At 44.0% G+C, this 20,332-nt stretch overlaps 1 protein-coding gene across 2 annotated transcripts in view; it reads right to left on the reverse strand.

The window, feature by feature from the left end:
* Positions 1 to 2,394: 2,394 nt before the first annotated feature.
* Positions 2,395 to 20,332, reverse strand: part of PACSIN1 (protein kinase C and casein kinase substrate in neurons 1) — a 59,064-nt gene continuing 41,126 nt past the window's right edge. Inside the window, exons 3-10 of one of the 2 annotated variants that reach the window (XM_079980896.1) lie at positions 19,697 to 19,853; positions 17,782 to 18,017; positions 16,873 to 17,028; positions 15,223 to 15,398; positions 10,919 to 11,042; positions 10,135 to 10,265; positions 9,826 to 10,019; positions 2,395 to 8,335 (exon numbers count right to left, since the gene is read on the reverse strand). In XM_079980896.1, coding sequence (XP_079837022.1) covers positions 8,226 to 8,335; positions 9,826 to 10,019; positions 10,135 to 10,265; positions 10,919 to 11,042; positions 15,223 to 15,398; positions 16,873 to 17,028; positions 17,782 to 18,017; positions 19,697 to 19,853 — 1,284 coding nt within the window. In that variant the 3' untranslated portion in view covers positions 2,395 to 8,225. The remainder of the gene's footprint in view (positions 8,336 to 9,825; positions 10,020 to 10,134; positions 10,266 to 10,918; positions 11,043 to 15,222; positions 15,399 to 16,872; positions 17,029 to 17,781; positions 18,018 to 19,696; positions 19,854 to 20,332) is intronic. The other variant, XM_079980897.1, reaches the window with a different exon arrangement.

The following is a 20,332-nucleotide window of genomic DNA, read 5'->3' on the forward strand; positions in this document are numbered from 1 at the left end:
TCTCATGGTGCTGCTGGCAATCATATAAGGTGGTGTGATGCTGATCCCTGGGGGATGGCAACCATCCCAAGAACGGACAAAGCCATAGTGCCTTTGCTGTTGACTTTCTGAAAATATGATGCTGGGTTTTTGTTGTTGTTGCGGTTCAGTAGCTAATGCTGGGAATTAGAGAGCACCTCCCAGTCTCACAGGGTGGCTTTCCATGAATCACTCTCTTGTCACTCAGATGCTCTCAGTTCCCTGCCTACAAAATTGCCTGTGCCAAATTAAGCCAACTGTGTGCACTTTGTAACTCGGATGGATGGACAACAGCAAGGCAAAGAAGGATGTGCCATGCACACTATTTACCTCACACTGCAAATTGAGAGGATGTGGGGGAATAGTTGCATGTGTGTGGTCCTTCTGTTCTTCTGTTTTACTTGCAGACACCCTGGCAAAAATCACCAGACCTTGTTGAAAAAAATCTGTCAGGGCAACCAAAGAATAAAAGACTGAAGTTCCTCTTAATACCATGGAACAAGCACAACATTGAGACTTGTGTAATAAATAGCCAGAATGGGTACAAGGGAATCTGTTTACTGTACTGAATAATGCATAGTAGCTTAAATTACCTTTGTGTGTGTGTGTGTTCAGAATATTAGTGCAAATTATTACTTTGTGTAGACAGTCTTTGAATCTGAAGGTAAGTGCCTTCTCAAGGTGCAAGACCAATTCTTTGCCAAATGTTATCTGAAACTGCCTAACCAAATTGTTGCAGTTGTCACCCTCCTTTCTGGAGGGGCTCCTGTGCCTTTTAAGAGCTGCACAACAGACAGCAATTAAAAAGGTCAAGTTGCTCCCTTGCTAATTCATCTCAGAGTTAGCCCATTCATTTCATTAACAGAATTCTCTTCACATGGGTTTGAGACACAGCAAACCCACCTTAATTTTCCATGGGCTTGGGTGGAGGGGACATTTTAGCAGTGGCCTCATATAGTTGTCGCAGTTTGATATTCAGGTTTTCAGAACAGGACGAGTTAATTCAATTCACTATGGAGCAGAGGTCAGTATATGAGTTGGCCCTGAAGGATGCTGAGTGACTCTCTCACAACTGTCAGTCGCTGAGACACAATAGTAGGTGAGTAATGGGGCTTGTCAAAGAATCATTTTGGGGGATGAGTGTAAGAGTCCCATCCCTACTCTCTTTTCTCTGCAAATGGTTTTACCCTACTTTGCAAAATCCAGGATGCAGCTTTCCGCTACTCCTATGATCTTTAATGTGCAGTTTGTTCAACCTTTGACTAATTTGTGTTCAAAGTGATTTTCTTTTACATTTCTGTGTCTTGACAGCTCATAGCTTAAATGGAGAATTTAGAGACAAAGGTCCTTATGAAATTACTAACCCATATTAAAAATACATACTTAAATCCAATTTCCAATAGCTGTTATGGCAACTGCTTTTTCCTTGGTTTGTGGAAACATTAATATTTGATTAGCAGGTGGGATCCTTTTATAGAAAAAAACACAATCAAATGTGCCCGTTTTGGGTATTATTCAACTATGTTTGATTCAGAGAAGTCCCATTGAAATTAATGGATGGAACACTGCCATATTTATTCATTTCAATGGGGCAGTTGCATGTAAGTTGAATGCCACGCTTAATTTCTTTATAGTGGAAGCATAGAATATAGATGCTGCTGCCGTTTGTAAAATGGAAATGTACAGATTGGGGGAGTCAACCACATCCTTGCAGTGCATAATGGGAAGACAGCAAGCAAGCATCTGGAAAATAAAATAGCTGCAGGCAATTATGATAAATGCTTAAAGAAAATGGAACTGTGTGGCTATTGTGTGGCATAACAAAAAGCACCTTCTTTCCTCCCCACATTGCAATAAATTATGATGCTTCGAGCAGAAGAAGTTGGTGGTGATGAGAGATTTATATTAGAGTGTGCAAGGGGGTTGTTGCTTCTTGAGGATATGCATCTATTCATATGCGCACTATGGGTCCTAAGGATGTACAGTGCCTCTTGGGAGTGTAAATACCTGGCTGTAGCACAGGACTGAGGAAAGACATCACTAGGGAATAGTTGCTTCCTGGAAGATAAGTGCTCAAAAAAGAAAATGTTAAAAACAACTCAGATTACCTAATGTGCTCTGTCAGTTAATGCAGCTGTGAAATCCACATGTGATAAAGGGCTCCTTTAACAGCAGATACAGTTTTGCCCATCACTACAGCACCTGAGGAACCCAACTGCACCTGTTGAATTCCTGCTAGAGGTATCTGTTAAAGGCACAGGAGCACTATTTTCTGTTGCATGTTGTCAACCCATGTTGAGTTTCCGTTTCCTGTGTCATAAAACCTGATCCCTCCCTAGAATCTCTGCCAACAGCAACAAAGCTAAACACACTGTGCATGAATAAAATAATCACTTTATTATTGTTTTTCTTAAGTATAGTTTTTGCTCTTTATGGAAGAGGAGGCAGACTGGCATGACACAGATACATTACTCTCCATCTGTTCGTATGTAGCTTTGCTGACAGTAACAATCTCCCCCAGTCCCCAAGGGCTTTAATCAGAAGGAGTAGACCAGGGATAGTCAACCTTTTTATACCTACCACCCACTAATGCATCTTTCTTGATGGTAAAATTTCCTTACCACCCACCAGTGCTCGATGGAAGTCAGCTTGTGCTATAGAACCCCCTACTACCCACCTAGAATCCTGAAATGCCCACTGGTAGGCAGTAGGGACCAGGTTGACAACCCCTGGAGTAGACAAAGGGACCATAGCTTTTCTTTGGATCCAGCATTCACTATGTGGCCCTTGGCCCACACAACAGTTACAGGAACCTTACTGCTGATTCTCAAGAGCACTTCCAGGAGGGTAGCCACTAGGCAGACTGTGATTCGGGCACCTCATTTCATTACATGGAGGTAGGCATGTGAAGGCTAAGGGTTTGCAAAGAATTGCATTGACTTTTAGGGTGCTGTTGAAAGTGCTGAAAAAGCTACTCCCAAGAGGTTGGCATGCTAAAAGTTAATGCACAGAGAATTCTGCATGCGCCTGCCTTTATCCATCTGCCTCTATGTGTGCCACTGACGGCCTCGGAACTAGTACAGCTACCGTTCCAGAGATGGGCATGAGAATCAGCCCTTCCAAGGTCAGTAAATGGCTCTCTTAACAAGCAAATCTCTGCTTTCTTCTCTCTAAGAACTGGGGTGAGGGCTCCTAGGTCATGCTAGCATTAATTTTTGATACCTTGGGGGTGATGGTGCAGGGATGTGGCAGCAGAGGCTTAACTCGTGCCAGAATCAAGGCTTTCATTAACTCTTCCTCATCCTCTACCATTAGCAAAGCACATCCATTGGTTTTCCCCATTTGCATCTTCTGACTCCAAATGCAATGCTTTCTATGCAGAGTGAGACAACTTAGGGAATAGTGCCTCATGTGAAAACTGCTGCTACCCTCACCAAAGATCAGCTTTACCTGTTGGAACAAGAATAGGGTATATTCAGAACTTTCTGAGCATAACAAAAAGAAAGCAGGACTTTGTCAAACCTTGAGCCATATTATCCAGCTGTCAGATGGGGTGCAAGTCAGTGGCTTGCTCTTAGTAACAGGCTTGATCTGGAGTTCAAATTAAGTCTTGAGTAGTTTGAACTTGGAGAGAAATCTAATTTAAGTCGGAAGTGCAGCATCAGCTAGTCACTAATCTAGGTGTCAGAACTACTCCTTGTTCACCTTCCACCCCAGTGACCTGATCAACCTCAGCATGAAGCTCATCTTGTAAACATGACGGCTACATCTACATCAGGAGATGTTAAAGAGTACGAGAATCAAACAAGAATTAAAATCCATATAACATTTACATAGATCAGTTATCATTTTTGTATACACAGTAATACAGTCACAATATATATATATATTTATTATATATATATATACCTTTTTGTTTTAAATTACACAATCAATGTACAAAAAAAAAACAGGTGCATTGCTGAGACAACAGCATTCCTCATAGTTTTTCTTAACCTAACAAAACAAAACAAAAGTTGAAGGTCGGAAAAATATTGTCTATGTTATCCAGTATGCAGCATGTTTTGTTCAGAAACAACACTTGGTTCACTGGCTCCAATAATTTGTAAGATATACAGGTTGCAGTGGAGGAGGAAGGATGGTGGCTCTATATAAAGAAACTTGGGGAAGGGGATGACTGGGGGCATTCAAGGAAAGATTTGAAGACTCATATATAGACTAGCTAAGCTACAATAGCCATAAGCATCTGTGGGTTCCCAGCTGGATGAATCCAATGTAGACGAGCACACTTTGGAAGAGGAATGTTAATAAAAGTGTACTATAAGCAGACATGAAACAAGGAGCCTTCTGGTAAACAGAAGCAGAGCACTCTGAGGTGAGATATGCAAAATGAACAAATTAGGCAATGGGAGGTAGCTGGATGATGGAATCATCAGATTCCATTGGTTTGAAATATGTCAACCAAAGATGGGTCAAGCCCAGGTGATGTGCAGCATTGATGATATGCACCATGTACACTGTGCTACCATGGAGAAGAGAAATTGAGAAAAGAACTGCTGAGACTTCACTCTAATCTACCTTATCATTAGCTGTTCTAGTTTCTCGGATGGAATAAAAAGGCTGCAAGGAACCCATGTATTTGAGTAAAGGGCAAGAATTTTCCCAAGGTAAGGAAGCCTGAGAAGATAAGAATACAGAAATAAATTGTGATTATTTCAGCTTCCTAACTTTTGGAGAAGAAAATACAACTTCTTAAAAGCCTATCTGACCAGAGCTATTTAAAAAAATCAACAACTGAACAATTTGTGAGTAAACAGATTTGAAGGAATGTCTTTACATTTAAGTTTTTTTGGACAAAAATATTCTTAAAGATAATCAAATTAAATTTGCTCCCCTCCTTAATTTCATCTAATTCTACTTTCCACAAATGTCACCAGCAACAATTTTGCTTCCCTTTAGATCAGATGTTGTAATTATGTTTAACATATCGACTCCCTACTTATATTGCACCACACACAATCACTTTGTGAATAGCTCTGTTTGCAGAAGGACTCCTCTGTGTGCAACTTTCTTTCCATGTACAAAAGTTCATTCCATTCATGGAATGATTACACTGGAGGGAACCAACTGGTATTTGCTTCTTTATCCTTCATGTGGGAATGGTTGATTCAGGTCAGCATTTAGTGCATAAAGAAACATAAGTATTATTATTTGATTTATGTAGCACCCTTCATCAAAAGATGTCAGGGTGGTTCACAATAATGTAATTAACAAAAAGTATCTTCCATCCAATAATTTTTTCCCAGTGAATACCAGAAATTAGTTACTCTGATTGGAGACATTTCCACTGAAATGCTTGGATCTACTATGTGACTTTCTAGTGATGAATTTTACACCAAATCACCTATAGAGAAATGGTGGCCTCACCTATGCTTGCAGGGATACATCCAAAGTCAGTTAACCAGTATCTAGGTGGTACAAAATATATTGTTTCTTTAGTGATCCTTGTAGGGCTCAAACTCATGTCCTGTTCTCAGACAGGACAAAGGCTTGCTAGAAGATTCAACTTATTAAGCATGCTAGAGAACTTAAAAATAATGAAGGATCCTCATTTACTGGCACAGAAGGGTTCCTGAATCATAAACAAGTTTAGATCCCTGTTCAATGATATCTTTGGCCAAACAGAGCAATGACTGAAAGAAACTGTCATCTTATGCTAATTTTTCCTATGATAGCTTCTTCAGCTCTAGGTAGGTGGTTCTCTTGTGCCAACTGTGAGAGATTTGGATGGGGAAAGGTAGGGAAATGTCACTTCCCTTTGATCTAGAACGCAGGTGGGGAACCTGTTCGTGCCTGAAGTCTGCATTCTTTCTGGACAACTTTCCGAGGGCCGCATGCCACAGGTAAAAGTGGGCGGAGTGACAAATGTAGAGTTTACCTTTGTACAGTAGGCTAGTTTCTTTGCACACCAATTTATTCTCCATATTGATAAGCAGGAGACACTATCGGAGTTCAAGAGCACACTCCAGCCAGGAAAAACTACTCAATTGAAAAGCAGGGCCAGGGAGGGTGTGTGACCTGAGGAGAGTTCTGAGGGACAGACAGAGAGGCCTGGAAGGTTTGGTACTTGGGTCTCACACTTTCCACCCCTGGTCTAGGAGCATGCTAACTTCTTACCAGTTTTCTTAATCTATGAGGTACATAGCTATCCCAACTAACTAATTTCTCGTTTCCAGTATGAACACAGAATACTTCTGGAGGCTGAAGCACACCAAACACACTTTCACTGCTGACGTGGACCTTTAAGTGTTTGGGATTACATTTAATCTAAACTCTAGGCATCCATTCATACTGTCCTCAGCTCAAAGAGCTGAAGTGCTAAGTTCAGGCCCAGGAAGGAAACACAGAACTTCAGCTGACACATCCTGGCCAGCCCTCAAACTCCTTCCTTCCACTTCTGTGGAATGAATACTTTTTCCAAACAGGACGGAGCTTCAACATGGATTTGGCGCTTTATGAGGGCTTCAATCACAAATATTCCTTTTAGCAGTCTTCTTATACTGCCTGAAAAAGGGACAAAGCACCTCACTTTAGAACAAACTTTTCTCAGCAGTCTCAGTTATATTTTCTGCTATCCTTGTGTCAGCTGACTGCTTCCATGGCTCCAAACTGTTCAAAATCAATACACAAAATTAGACACAATTGCTGCTAATATCACAATGTGCACAGAAATCCAACTGGAATTTCCAGTACTTTAAGGATACTTCTTCCTGGCATCAGCGCTGGTATCTATTACTAGCCACACATCTCATCTGCTGAACGCCTTCTACGTCATATGTTGCATGACATCACACTGACAACTTCCTGTTTCCTTAATCATAAATTACGTAGGTTTTCCCGCCCCAGTTGATACAGAGATGCAGCCTCCCACCTCACTTTGGCGAACTTAACCCTGTTCACACTATTAAATTTCCAGTCAACATCCGGGCAGTTGTTGATATATTCTCCATGGCTAAAGGCTTGGATTCCAATCAAGTATATGTTTCCAAAGGCATCCTGTAGCAACTGAATGGGCAATCTTGTTTAAGAATGAAAACTGTGGCAAATCACCACTTTCAAACAAGGTTTTCGGACCATATCACAACAATGAATTTATCTTTCAAAGAGTGCCTGGTGCTCTGTCTGATTATGCAGGCAGCCTAAATTAGCCTTCACAGGTTTGCATCTCATTGTTTTTCCTGCTTCAATAGATACCTCTCAGAATGGAAACAGAAATCTGTGTTGTTTTTGAATTAAAGGGATGCATTTGCTCCACCACTAACTGATCCACCACTAACTGATCAGGTTCCCAATAATGGAGCCCAAGTTCTGCAAAAGAAACTGGGAGAAAGGAGCAAGTGAGGTACACCTGAATTATTTGCATAGGGTGTCCATCTTGAGCTCAAAGTTTCAGTATGTCTCCAGTCAGCAGAAGGAGAAGCCTGATCATGCTCCAAATATATGGGGGAAATGGGATCTTGGGGCTCTGCGTGGCGAACCCTTTGATTTAAATAGCATATGCATACAATAACTTCAGCAAATGCAATGGCTCAGGATGATCAGTTGACTAGTAGAATATTACTGTGCAAGAACATTGACTGAGGCTTTTTGCAGAAGACAAAGAGTAGCTGTCTTGTTGCTTTTCAAAACGGGAATAGGCAAGAAAGAAAATGCAGAAGGGAAATGGACAGGAATAACAAATAAAATAATAAATCCTCCTTATTTTTTACTTGTTCAATCTATTCAGAGAGGGTGAAGTGGATTTAATGGCCCCAGCATTTCAGAATTTTTCAGGCCAATTGCAGGGTAGATCACAAATACATTAACCTTAAAAACCAACCAATCAGAAGCCTTGTTGGTCAGGTTTTAAGGACTTGAGGTCCTGACTTTCACTTATTAAGGAAGCCCTCCAGAGACAGTGTCAACCTTTTCGTATCTCATTATCTCAAACAGAAAGGAAGAAAATAAAAAGATTAAAGCGATCACAAAATACTCTTCAGAAATGTCTATTAAAAAAATAAGATCGGTCGGAAAATATGTTTGGATATTTCTAACTGTGCTGCGTGGGTGACGGGACGGCAAGATGGCTACTTGGCTGGAATAGAGAGATAGGCGATGACAGCGGGTTGGTTTGTTTTTCTGACAGCAGTGAGGAGAACACGATAAAACTAGATAGACTCCACGTAGTTAGCTGGATAAAGACCCAGTTGCCCGTTGTCCAGACGCCCTTTGCACCAGCCTTGTTCATCTTCTTCACCTAATTTGGTTAATTCATCACCTAGAAGAAGGAGAAGAACAAATTTGAAATTGACGGCTCCTTGTCAATCTATCGCAGTAAAGGGCAAATGACACCAAAGGACAGGGGTGCTTTCCCAACCGTCCACTTTTCTGCTCCAAATCTCTCACCTCAGCTGCTTTCAGCATATATTTAACCTTGTGCAATTCTGTGCAGGGAGAAACAATGGGCTGCATGATTTCGAGGAGGAAAAAGGTTTGTGGGTGGGGGGAGCCTAAAGGTCTCCTTCCTTCTGCTATCCTCAAATTCTCAGAGCACATCCACACTTTGTTTTGTGTTGCGCTTTCTAAGCACAGGTCCAGGATTTCTAGGTCTGTGTTAGAGTGGGTTGTTTTGTTTTTTTGTCTCACCACTTTCGCTGGGAAAACTTGTGTTTAATGCTGAATTGGAACAAATTGCAATCCATGGAAAACCCAATTGCCATTTGTTCCAATTCAGGGTTGACAGCAAGTTTTCCTGGGGAAAGCAGTGGGGCAGACATGTGTGCACATGCGCACGCACCCCCCCCCCCCACTGAGACACAGACCTAGAAATCCTGGACCCGTGCCTAGGAAGCGCAGCACAAAAGGTAGTGTGGATAAGCCCTCAGTCTCCCAAGGCTGTTTTACATTAAAATATTAGGTACAAATGGCACCACTCACCAAGCACAAAAAGGGGAACAGCAGTGGCAGAGAGGGAGGGGAGGCCAAGGTAACAGGTGGTGGTATGAAAGGTCGGGGAAATGGGGACCCTACAGAAAGTGTCTTGTCTGGAGTCCTCCCAAACCTGGCAGCACCTCTGAGAGAACATATGTACAAGCTGCAGGAACATCTATGATGTTTTCACCACCACCACCACCAATTAAATTTGCATACCACCCTATACCTGCACATCTCAGGGCGGTTCACAGGATAAAATAACTATATAAAAAAAAAACAGAATAAAGAGGAAGGGTTTTGCATGGTGCCTAAAGGTGTATAATGGAGGAGCCAGGTGAACTTCCCTGGGGAGAGCATTCCACAGATGGGGATCCACTGCAGAGAAGACCCGTTCTTGTGTTGCCACCCTCTGAACCTCTCAAGGAGGAGGCACATGAAAGAGGGCTTCAGAAGATGATCTCAGGGTCCAGGTAGGTTCATACGGAAAGAGGAGGCCCTGAGCCGTTTAAGGCTTTATAGGTCAAAACCAGAACTTTGAATTGGGCCTGGAAACTAATTGGTAGCCAGTACAGTTGGACCAGGATCGATGTAATATGCTCAACCTGTCTTGTTCAGTGAGCAGCCTGGTCACTGAATTCTGCACTAGCTGAAGTTTCTGAACAGGCTTCTGAGACAGCCCTACATATAACGCAGTGCAGTAATCTAACCTTGAGGTTACCAGGGCATAGACAACAAGGGGGTTGTGGCCAGTATCCGTGAGACAGCACTAGCCCAGGCAGCAATCTGTCATCTGTTCATCTCAGCCATCACCACTTAGCAAATCTTAAGACATACCTGCTTTGAAACTCAGCTCGTCCTGCTCCTGCCCATCATAGTCATACAGAGCTCGTACACGCACGCCTTTCGCAGCTGGCTCTTCCTCAAAGGAGTTGGCACCACCATTGGCTTCGCTGGAGTTGTAGGTGTTGCCGCCCTCATCGTCTGACCACTCAGCAGCGTAGGCTTGGCTACGTTCATAGCTGCTCATGCTGGCAATGCAATAGGGCACCATGAGAACCGATACTATAGCACAAAGCCCCCGGAGATGGCTAAGCACAACGGCACTCTATGGCCTCCAGTTCCCAGGATTCTTGGCATACTCACCTGCCACGGTCCCCAGCTTGTGCTGCTGCCTCCCCACCCCCACTGGCATTGGATGCATTGCTTGTTTCATTCTTTTTTGGAGGTTTCTCTTTCCTTGCTACTGGTTGTGCTGCTGCATCTGGGTTCCACTCCTGCAGCCAAGGAAATGTACCATTGAGTTCTTAACAGGATACATTGCACTGCTCTCCTAACCCCCAGTTCTAATCATAAGAAGGGCCCTGCTGGATCAGACCAAAGGCCTATTTCATCTTGCCTTCCTTTCTGCCACAGTGGCCCACTGGGTGCCTCTGGGAACCCTAAAAACAGGGCACGTAGGCAGTAGTCTTCTCCTGCTTTTGCTCCTCAGCAGCTAGCATTCGGTGGCAAATTGCTTCTCTAAATATCAAAGTTCAAGAGACCCACTGAGGCTAGCAGCTGTTGAATCTGCAGGCTACAGCCTACCTGACATAAAGCGAAGGGTCACCGTTCAGTGGTAGAGAACCTGTTTGCATGCAGAAGGTCCCAAGTTCAATAAGCTGCATCTCCAGGTAGGCATGGGAGACAACTCTGTTTGAAATCCCAGAAAGACTCTTCTAGTCAGTGTAGACCAAGGTTTCCCAAACTTGGGTCTCCAGCTGTTGTTCGACTACAACTCCCATCATCCCTAGCTAGCAGGACCACTGGTCAGGGATGATGGGAATTGCAGTCCAAAAACAGCTAGAGTTTGGGAAACCCTGGTGTAGATTATACTGAGCTACAGAATTGCAGCCACCCCTGGTTTCGGCTTAAGAGGACAGCTTCTTACCTCTACCTGAGGCCAGTTCATGGGCATTCCTGGGCCACTAGTGTTGCGGAACCACCGTAGGTCTTCTTGCGCATCGGCTGCGCGGATGGTCTGCTCCAGCTCACGGTACACCTTAGCATAACTGCTTGTTTCAAACAGACATACAAGCAAACACACCTCTCAATACTGGGCATGAGTAATGTGGCAAAAGCAGCAGCTGGGGAAGGGCTGTTGCACACGCTTTTCATACGAAAGCTCCCAAGTTAAATCCTTAGCATCTTAAGATATGGCTAGGAAAGGCTCCTCTCTATCTGTGAAACCCTGGAGAGTTGCTAGTGGTGCAGTCCACGTTGAGCTAAGGCAGCCTCTTGCACTCATCATCTATAACCAAGGAAATCTGAGCACTCAGACTGTGCTAATTAAGCACAAGGGGGCGCAAGCAGCACACATAAATTGGACCAGCACTGGCTTTGAAGTGCAGGGAGGATGGCAAGTGTGACTTTGCTGCTATGCCATCTGTGATTCCATTATAGAGGTGTCTGAGCATCCTTACAAAAAAATCTGGCTGTTTAAGTAAGATTGTAAAATATCTATCTCTAAGGACAGTCCATTTTCCTTAGCAGTAATGAATGGAGAAGTTACTGGAAGGTATCAAAGTGGGAGGCCTTAAGCTACGATTCGCTCACAGTCCCTTCATTCTACCTTGCAGCTAGAAGGACATCAGGGAATGGGCAATCCTTCCTTTTCACAGAATACCTCTGTGGAATTTCAGAGAGATCATGTGATCCAGCTTTCAGGTTCTTCACCTTCAAGCAATGATGGCTCATTTTTATTTGGGATACCTTCTTTATTTGGGGCTTATTACTACTGTTTTTTTAGGGACGCAGGTGGCGCTGAGGGTTAAAGCCTCAGCGCCTAGGACTTGCCGATCGAAAGGTCGGCGGTTCGAATCCCTGCGGCGGGGTGCGCTCCCGCTGCTCGGTCCCAGCGCCTGCCAACCTAGCAGTTCGAAAGCACCTCCGGGTGCAAGTAGATAAATAGGGACCGCTTACCAGCGGGAAGGTAAACGCCGTTTCCGTGTGCGGCTCTGGCTCGCCAGAGCAGCGATGTCACGCTGGCCACGTGACCCGGAAGTGTCTCCGGACAGCGCTGGCCCCTGGCCTCTTAAGTGAGATGGGCGCACAACCCCAGAGTCTGTCAAGACTGGCCCGTACGGGCAGGGGTACCTTTACCTTTACCTTTACTACTGTTTTTGAGGAGCTATCCTCTGGGTGTATCATATCACTGCTATAAGTTTTCGGCAGATTCCGAAGCCTTTCCTGTTCACCCAAGTAGTCCCTGTTTAGGGAAGTTTTTAATGTTTGATGTTTTATCACATGATGATGATGATGATGATGATGTTGGGAGCCACCCAGAGTAGCTGGGGAAACCCAGCCGGATGGGCGGGATATAAATAATAAATCAATAATAATCATTATCATTGATATTGGTTGGTATATTATATATTATTTTATATTTTTGTGTACTGCTTCAAAATTCTGAATTATTAAGCATGTAGAAGTTTTTTCAATCAATCAATCAATTTAGCTTCTGACACATTTATGACCTTTTGCACTCTGATTAGTTTTAGGATTGTGCAATCCAAACCAACTTTTTCCTTGCAGTGGTCTTATGATAGGCATTTTGTCCACCACCTCACATATACCAACCTATCCACAAGATGCAGATAGAAACATACTTTGCGCTTATGAAAATTATTTAGACAGTCCATAGAAACTGGCTCAAGCTTTCACCCCTCTTAGATTTCCAGCTACAGCTCCTACAGCAGGGAGAACTTTTGGAGCTTGTTGCTGGGTGCGGGAGCTGCATTAGCTAATACAGTGGTACCTCGGTTTAAGAACAGCCCTGTTTAAGAACTATTCAGTTTACAAACGCCGCAAAACCGGAAGTAGTGTCCCGGTTTGTGAAAGTAAAGTCTCAGAATGGAATCCGAACGGTGGAAGGGCACCGGCGGCGGGAGGCCTCATTAGGGAAAGCACGCCTCGGTTTAAGAATGGTTTCAGTTTAAGAACAGACCTCTGGAATAGATTAAGTTCGTAAACCGAGGTACCACTGTATAGGATTTCTGAAAGGAAAAATATCCCAATGTTTTTATGAGCTCCAGTAGGCCTCCTCCTAGTTTAGGGTGGCTCTCAAGATTTGAAACCCACAGCCACCATTTGGTAGGCTCCAAGCTTGCACAGTAACACACACACTCACTGTCATCTCATCCGTGGTTACAGATTTTGGGATACTGAGAGCCGTCTCTCCTAGCCTTGGAGGCCTCAGCTCCAAACAATATCTATAATATATCAAATGTTTTTGTTTTTTTAAAAAAGGCAGTCAGAGATCTCTTTCACTCTCTCTCTCTCACACACACGTACATATTCCCCAACTGTGAATGGAGAATTTACTAAATTACACATTACCCAACTCCCCCACAATTATTCAGTTCAAATTTTGTGTATATGTATAAAATAACCAGGCATGCTTCTGGTACTTGAAAAATAAACACTGCTGCTGCTAACGTAGCACACATCTGCTCAGACATTGCACTGGCTGTTTGGGGATTGTGAATTAATTTGCTTCTGCCACTGAATGTCCCCTTGCTGCCTTGACAGATATACTAGAAGCTTGTTAATGAGAATGCCAACACTTCTCTCTTCAGCTTCCTTCTATGGCTGGATCTACATGTGCAGCAGGTTGAAATTGGTGTTAGAGAGGAGTGTGCATCAGCTGTGTGAGGAGGCTGAATAACAAGGGGAATTGGGATTATTCTTTTAGGGGACTCCCCCCCCCAAGTTGAAGTATTAATAACCTCCCCAAGTCCTTCCAAAGGCTTGGAATTGCATTTCTCTGGAATTGCATTTCTGCGTTTTTCTGTTCTGCTTTCCTATAAATCTCTGTTTCACTAGACCCTCAAGAAGTGAGGCTCTCCAAAATGCTGCATGCAGAACATTTAAGAGCTCTAGATTTTTTGTGTGCTAAAGCACAGCAGCAGCGAATGTTTTTAAGAGTTAAATGCTTCATTTCAGGCATTTTTTAAATCCAACATTCTCTGCTTTAACAACTCTACAACTTCAGCTGACTGCAGGCAGTGTTCTAGAGGGTCTCACATTGTAAGGCCTGTGGGACACCTGTAAACATCTAGAGAATTAAAAAAACAAAACAAAACAAAAACCAGAAAGAAAGACCGGTGTGCAAAATTATTTTGCAAAAGGCTTTAAGGCAGCCTCCATGCTCCATGCTCCTATTTCAGCCTGCAAAAACACTGTTTGAAACAGCTGCCTCCTTCTCCTTTACGTGCCTCCTTTTTCAAAGGACAGTCCCATGTTCCTGTTTCAGCCTCCAGAGTCTGAAATAAGACCACAGGAACTCTCTAAAAGTGCTTTGCAAAAGTGCTGTTTGAATCAGTTTGAGCTTCTCCTGTAAGCGGGTAGACAGAAGCGGGTGTGTATGAGAGAGAGACCCATTTATTTAAAGGAGAAGTGTAAGCTGCTTCAAACATTACTTTCACAAAGGGCTCTAATCCCTGATCTTGAGCCGCTCCTTTGATGCAGGAGCTACAGCATCTACAAGAGATGGCTGACTAGCCTCTGCTTGAGACTGCTAGCAAATGAGAACTTTCCCCACCCCAGCAACTACTGATCTCGTCATGGAGCAGTCCGTATGGTAACCAGAGATGAAAGTGGAGCCAGTGCAGACTGCCCAAGGTGCAATGCCAGTGTGTGACTCTCGTGTGTTGTGTTTTCTTAAGAGAAATTTCCCCCATAGTTCCCATATGATGCTAAAATGCTGATTTGGGTGCAGGAGATGCACCCATACAGATGCACAGTTGAATGAAAGGGAAGTTGACAAGGCTGGGAAGAAACTCCAAGTGCTCACTCAAGGACTATCCCTTTCACATAAATCATGGGGGCATTTTCTACAGGGCTGTTTCAGAGTTTTGGGGCACTTTCAGATTGCTGCTATTTTCAGGTGGGATTCAACCACATTCTGGCAAATTCATGTTACCCAGTTAAAAGTTGATTTGATGTGCAGGAAACCTGTTTTCCCCTCAATATCAGACTTTTTTGTGATAAGGAATGTGACGGAAAAACACACTGGAAAGTGTGGAGCGACCATTGCTTGCTGCAATGTCATATAATCTCTCCACAAGTACATCAGAATGAATGCACAATAAATAACCAACACTGTCTAACTTCCCAGCAAACCTTGTGCAAGTAAATGAGGATGAATGCTCAAAAATCAGGTTGCCTGGAAGCAACCTGGGGGAAGTATGATACCTGTTGTTCTCTGCCAGGTTCAGGTGCCGCTTGATGTCCAACAGCACCTCCTTCAGGAAGATGAGTCTCTTCTCTTCGAATTGCTGGCATTGCTCAAAGACCTGCTCCATACTTTCCATGTACTGTGGGGTACACTTACTAAGCTCATCCACCACCTTTTCATACTTCTCCTGGGTCTGTGGACACAAAAAGGGGAGTCAGATGAAGATCCAGTTACTGAGAACGGCACCCTGTTCCCACAGCAAGACCTGTCTAGGCAGGCTTTCTGGGCTGGATATTCAGTGTGCTTAAACACGTCTAGTTCCACTGTTTTCAATATAGTAACACTGACCTACACCATGTAAGGTTTTGACTGCCTAGGCTTATTTCAGAGCAGCGCTGAATTAAAATTAATTTAAGTCAGCTGCAGCCATCTATAGAGAAGACTTCTGGAAGGCTCTGTGGCATTGCTTCAGAAAAGAATAAATGTTGTTGATGAAGCTCATTACAGAAATGGATGGGAACAGAAGTCCCAAGTTCACTATGGACTGCTCAAGAGCCACGCATGAACTTGTATCAAGACCTGATAAAGAGGTTCAGTTAGTGTATATGTTTCAGAAACATGAAAGAAACCAAAGACAGTGGATATCAAGGAAGCAATGGAACAATCCCTCACCCATGCTGTTCTGGTGGTTCTCCTGACTCCCCCGAGCCAATTTTAGGGGATACAGCAAGAAGGAGAGGCAAGGAAGGCTGCTGATGGGGTTCGTTAGGTGAATCCTGCCCAGTGCCCAGAACTGCATTACCAGCTCTGGGGCAGTAAGGCATTATGGAGGAATTATTCTTCCAGCTCCTGTGTAGCAGCAAGTAGGTCACCAGATTCACCTCACAGCAGTGGGAAGAGGCAGGAGAGAGACTGGCAGATGCTGCACAGGGAAGGAGATATCATGCCCACACTATTTTTCACTGCCTTAGAGCCATAAAAGCAACAGCGAGGTACAAAGTGAATTGTTGGTGAAGAGAACCCAATGATCTTGCCCATTGCTGCAGGCTTCTCCTGTCTTAGCAAGTGAAAATTTTGTAAGAGAGCTACAGAGGACCAAAGCATATGTAAAGCTTTCCTCAAAGCCAAGGCACATTGGGAGTATGGACTTCTTCCCAGCTCTACTGGTTCCCCCACCCCTGGGTGTTACTGAGAACGTTGCAGTGTCAATGCCCAGGGAGGAAAAAGGGCAAGCAGGAGCAAAGCAGACTTGCATGACTCCACACCGCTCTGTCAATTACACCTGGATCATGTGACCAAGAAAAGGAGTGCATGTGTAGGATGTACATGAGTGAATGCATGTGAGAATGGTGTGAACTGCTATATGAGAGAAACAAAACGATAAGAGAATATGGATGTGAGCACAACAGACGAGGGGGAAGGCATGCAGAGGGACAAGGATGATAAAGGGCCTTTTGTGTAAGGATGAGGAAGTGAATGTATTAGAAGGTTGTTCATGTTTGTATAAGAGTGTGCATGCACATACTGTAAAACATTGTGCGTGCATTAGTTACTTTTTTTTGTCTGCGCCTTTATCTACATGGGAAGATGGTTGCGTTTCTCAGATGTTCAAAGGGGGAAATTTCCATGTGTGTCAATTTGTCTATATCCTTGGTGGTCACTCCTACCTTTTGCACATCCTGCTTGCATTTTTCCACTTTGTCTTGCAGCTTCTTTTGCTGATCTGGAGTGATGGACTGCTCAGCTTTGCTGTTGGCTTCTCGGGTCATGGCGAGCTTCTCCTCTTTGCATGCCAGGTGATACGCTTTCTTGGCTGTTTCCAGCTGGTTTGAGTAGAGAAAAGAAGGAAAGGGTGACTGCTGAGGCCCAGTACAACATTCCTATCTCCTGTTTCTTATGAAACTGTTGCAGTAAGATTGAGGCCAGAAATGCTCACTTTTGCTGGAAACAATTCCTCTCCATTACAAATCCACCCCCCCCTTCATAAAGCCCATTGCCCATGCTTTCAAAAAATCCAAACTCTGTGCTTTGAAATCCAATCTGACTACTGTAGTAAACTGCACAAGGACATAGCAATGCTTTCTCTGTAGGCATGAAGACTAGAGACTTGAGTTTTCTTGTTACTCTGGTTTTCATAATTCATCAGGTTCTGCAAAGTCAAATTATGTGGTTTACAGCTATATGTAGATTACTAGAGAACTGGCAAGTACTTCTTACTTCCCAGGTGTGTGTGTGTGGGGGGGGGGATGTTCCTTAGCTACACTGAGACCCATCTAGGTCTATGAAAGTATAAACTAAACCATGAAGGTAGGGCTTTACAGACACTGGATACATATGCAACATGATCCTTTTTTGTGCCACACATTGTGATCTTTATATTATCTTGCAGGTATGACTTGATTCCCTTAAGATAAAACAGGCTCCTGCCCACATCCCATGTTAGGGTTCTGTGGCTAAAATGGGATGGGGATGCTCTCTCAGTCACAGCCCAAGGAAGCTGTTGGGTTCCTTTCCTCCATAAAAAGATTGACCTCATGAGTCACTCTGCCCTTCTCTCCTCCTCCAGCCCTTCCTACCTCCTTCATCTTCTTGGCCCAGGGTTTCTGTGCTTTCCGAAAACCATCCTCTGCTTCCTTGGCCTCCTTGAAGCCTCCCATGATCTGTTTGTGGAAGGCATCCTTCTGCCAGTTCTTCACCTTCTCGAAGTCGTCGTTCAACAAGCTATTCTTCACTTCCTGATGCAGCTCGCTCACCTTGTCCGCCTCTGTCATTATGGCCATCCACGCTTTCTCCAAACTGCCGTACTGTGGGCCTATGTACCGAGAGCACCAGCAAGGCTGGGGTGACCATTGGGCATCCTGAAATAACACCCTGTTCCTCCCTTGCAGGCTACACACTCTCATAATGCACTCACAATACATTAAGGGTTGGAACACTGTGGCAGAGAACTGAGAAGTACATAGTGACAAGAGACTTGAACAATATCTAGGCCCTCTAGTTCTTAGAGCAGGGGGTGAGAAACCTGTGGACCTCCAGGCGCCGCTGGACTCAGCAACAGCCTCATCCGCTCCAAATAGCACAGCCGATGGTCAGGGAGGGTGGAAGTCTCAGTGCAACAATGTGTGGAAGGCCACAGGTTCCCATCCCTGTTTTAGAGCATTTCCAGACTATTGTTCCTTGTGCAATAGTTTTGCAGTTGATAGTTATTGAGGCAGGGGACCCACCCACATTATCAGCAAGGCAACCCCTCCATCTCATGTGCCAAACCATTTTGTGTGCATTTTTCTTTATTCTCTATTTAATTCCGTGAAAGCTGTGCAGTGGAGTACACATTCCCCCTTATTCTTCTTTGACCAAGAGACAGGAGTAGGAGGGTCAGTCTGGAGCAATTCTTTTTTTTTGGGCGGGGGGTGGATTACACTAGAGGAAGGTAGCAAATTCTCCCTCTTCCTGTTTCAATGATCAATGCCTTTGTCAAAGGAGGGCTACTAATTGAATACCACCCAAATCCCAAAAACCAGAATTTCTCAGGAGTTTGTGTTCTCCGTTGTGTGTAATCAACAGCTCCATGTGGCTGTTTGGAAGACTGGGGAACTAGTACCAGAAGAGGGTTAACTACCCACTTCCCCAGTGTCAGTTATGGAGGGTAGTATTCCACTCAGTTTTACTGAGAGTAGACCTTCTGAAATTATTGGTTCTCACCAACTTTCACCAATTTCAATAGTTCTACTCTTGAGTAAAGGTTCAAGACCACCTCCAGGCTTGAAAGAGGTTGCATTGGACTATTGACCTTGAAACAAACAAACAGTAGCCCAAAAGCACCCAGGAGAGATCCTGATCACTGACCTCTCACATCAGGTCTAATTTTGCCCACTATATCCTGACACAACTTAGAGGCTATTCTCCATGCTGCCTGTAGTTATACAGAACAGGGTATCATGCTGCTGCTGGCACTGGGTCTGCACTAATATGCATCAACAATGGACTGTGATTGTATGCACACTTATTTGGGAGTACGTCCCACTGGACACAGTAGGGCTTGCATCTTTGTAAACATGCATTTCATCAGGCTGCAAGAAAGAAGCGAGATTTTAAAAACTCTTGTGTTTACTCTTGTGTTTAGCTGATCTGACTCATTTTATGAATAACTTAATATGTTGGGCTTTGTTGTGCATTATTATTCTAATTTATCTGTTTACTGAAAGCTTCTTGGGCCAAATGTGTACTTGGAAACAATAAATTTCTGAATAAACAACTAATATTCTGGGAAGGCCCATGCAGCAACAACTTGTTCACAGGGCACCAGCATAGCTTTTACTATTAGATGAAAATAATTAATCTAAAATAATTCCTGGGGAAACATTCTTCCTCTACATTACACAGAGGGTGGGGAGGAGGGACTGATGTCACCTTGCAAATTGCTTTTTCTGTCTCTTCCATTTCCCATCTGCTCTTCCCATTCTGCCCCACCCCAGTATGGAGGAGAAATACCTTTCTCTATTAGCTGCCTCCACCGTTTGGACCAATCGACCAGCTGCTGGGAATATGCCTTCTCAATCTTGGCCCGCTCATGGACACAGTTCATCAGGTCATTGCACAGCCGATAACCATCATCAATCCGTTTCACCGTCCGTTTGTAGTTCCCTACCTGCCAGACACATGAACAGCTGCATGGTAAGAGTGACTAGCTGGAGTCCAAGAGATAGTCCTGGAGGCCAGCCTGGCTCTGAGCAACCAGGAGAGCAAAAAAAATAACAGATTCTTATCTCTCCAACCCAACATGAGCCACAAGTTTGACATGTGGGTGGGGCTAATCCGATGATTGTTTATGCTAGCACAGCACCCTGTACAGCTCTTTGCAGTCCCCATGATCAGCTGCTTTTAGGAGCTTGCAAGAAGCCACATACAGTGCCATGCAAGTCAGCGGATCACTGCTTGCAAAGTGCAGTGCACTGAGCTTTTGCAAGCACCAACAATCAGCTGGTTGTCTGTGCTTGAAAAGCGATGTGCATGGGGCTTCGCAATGTGCATGTTGCCAACCTGCTGATCAGCACCATCTGAAAAACCCCTTTGCCCCAGCTGCATCTTTACCTACTCTGCACCTGATGTCAGGAGGATATGGCTTGG

This window comes from Podarcis cretensis (genome assembly GCF_951804945.1).
Source record: "Podarcis cretensis genome assembly, chromosome: 6".
NCBI lineage: Eukaryota > Metazoa > Chordata > Lepidosauria > Squamata > Lacertidae > Podarcis > Podarcis cretensis.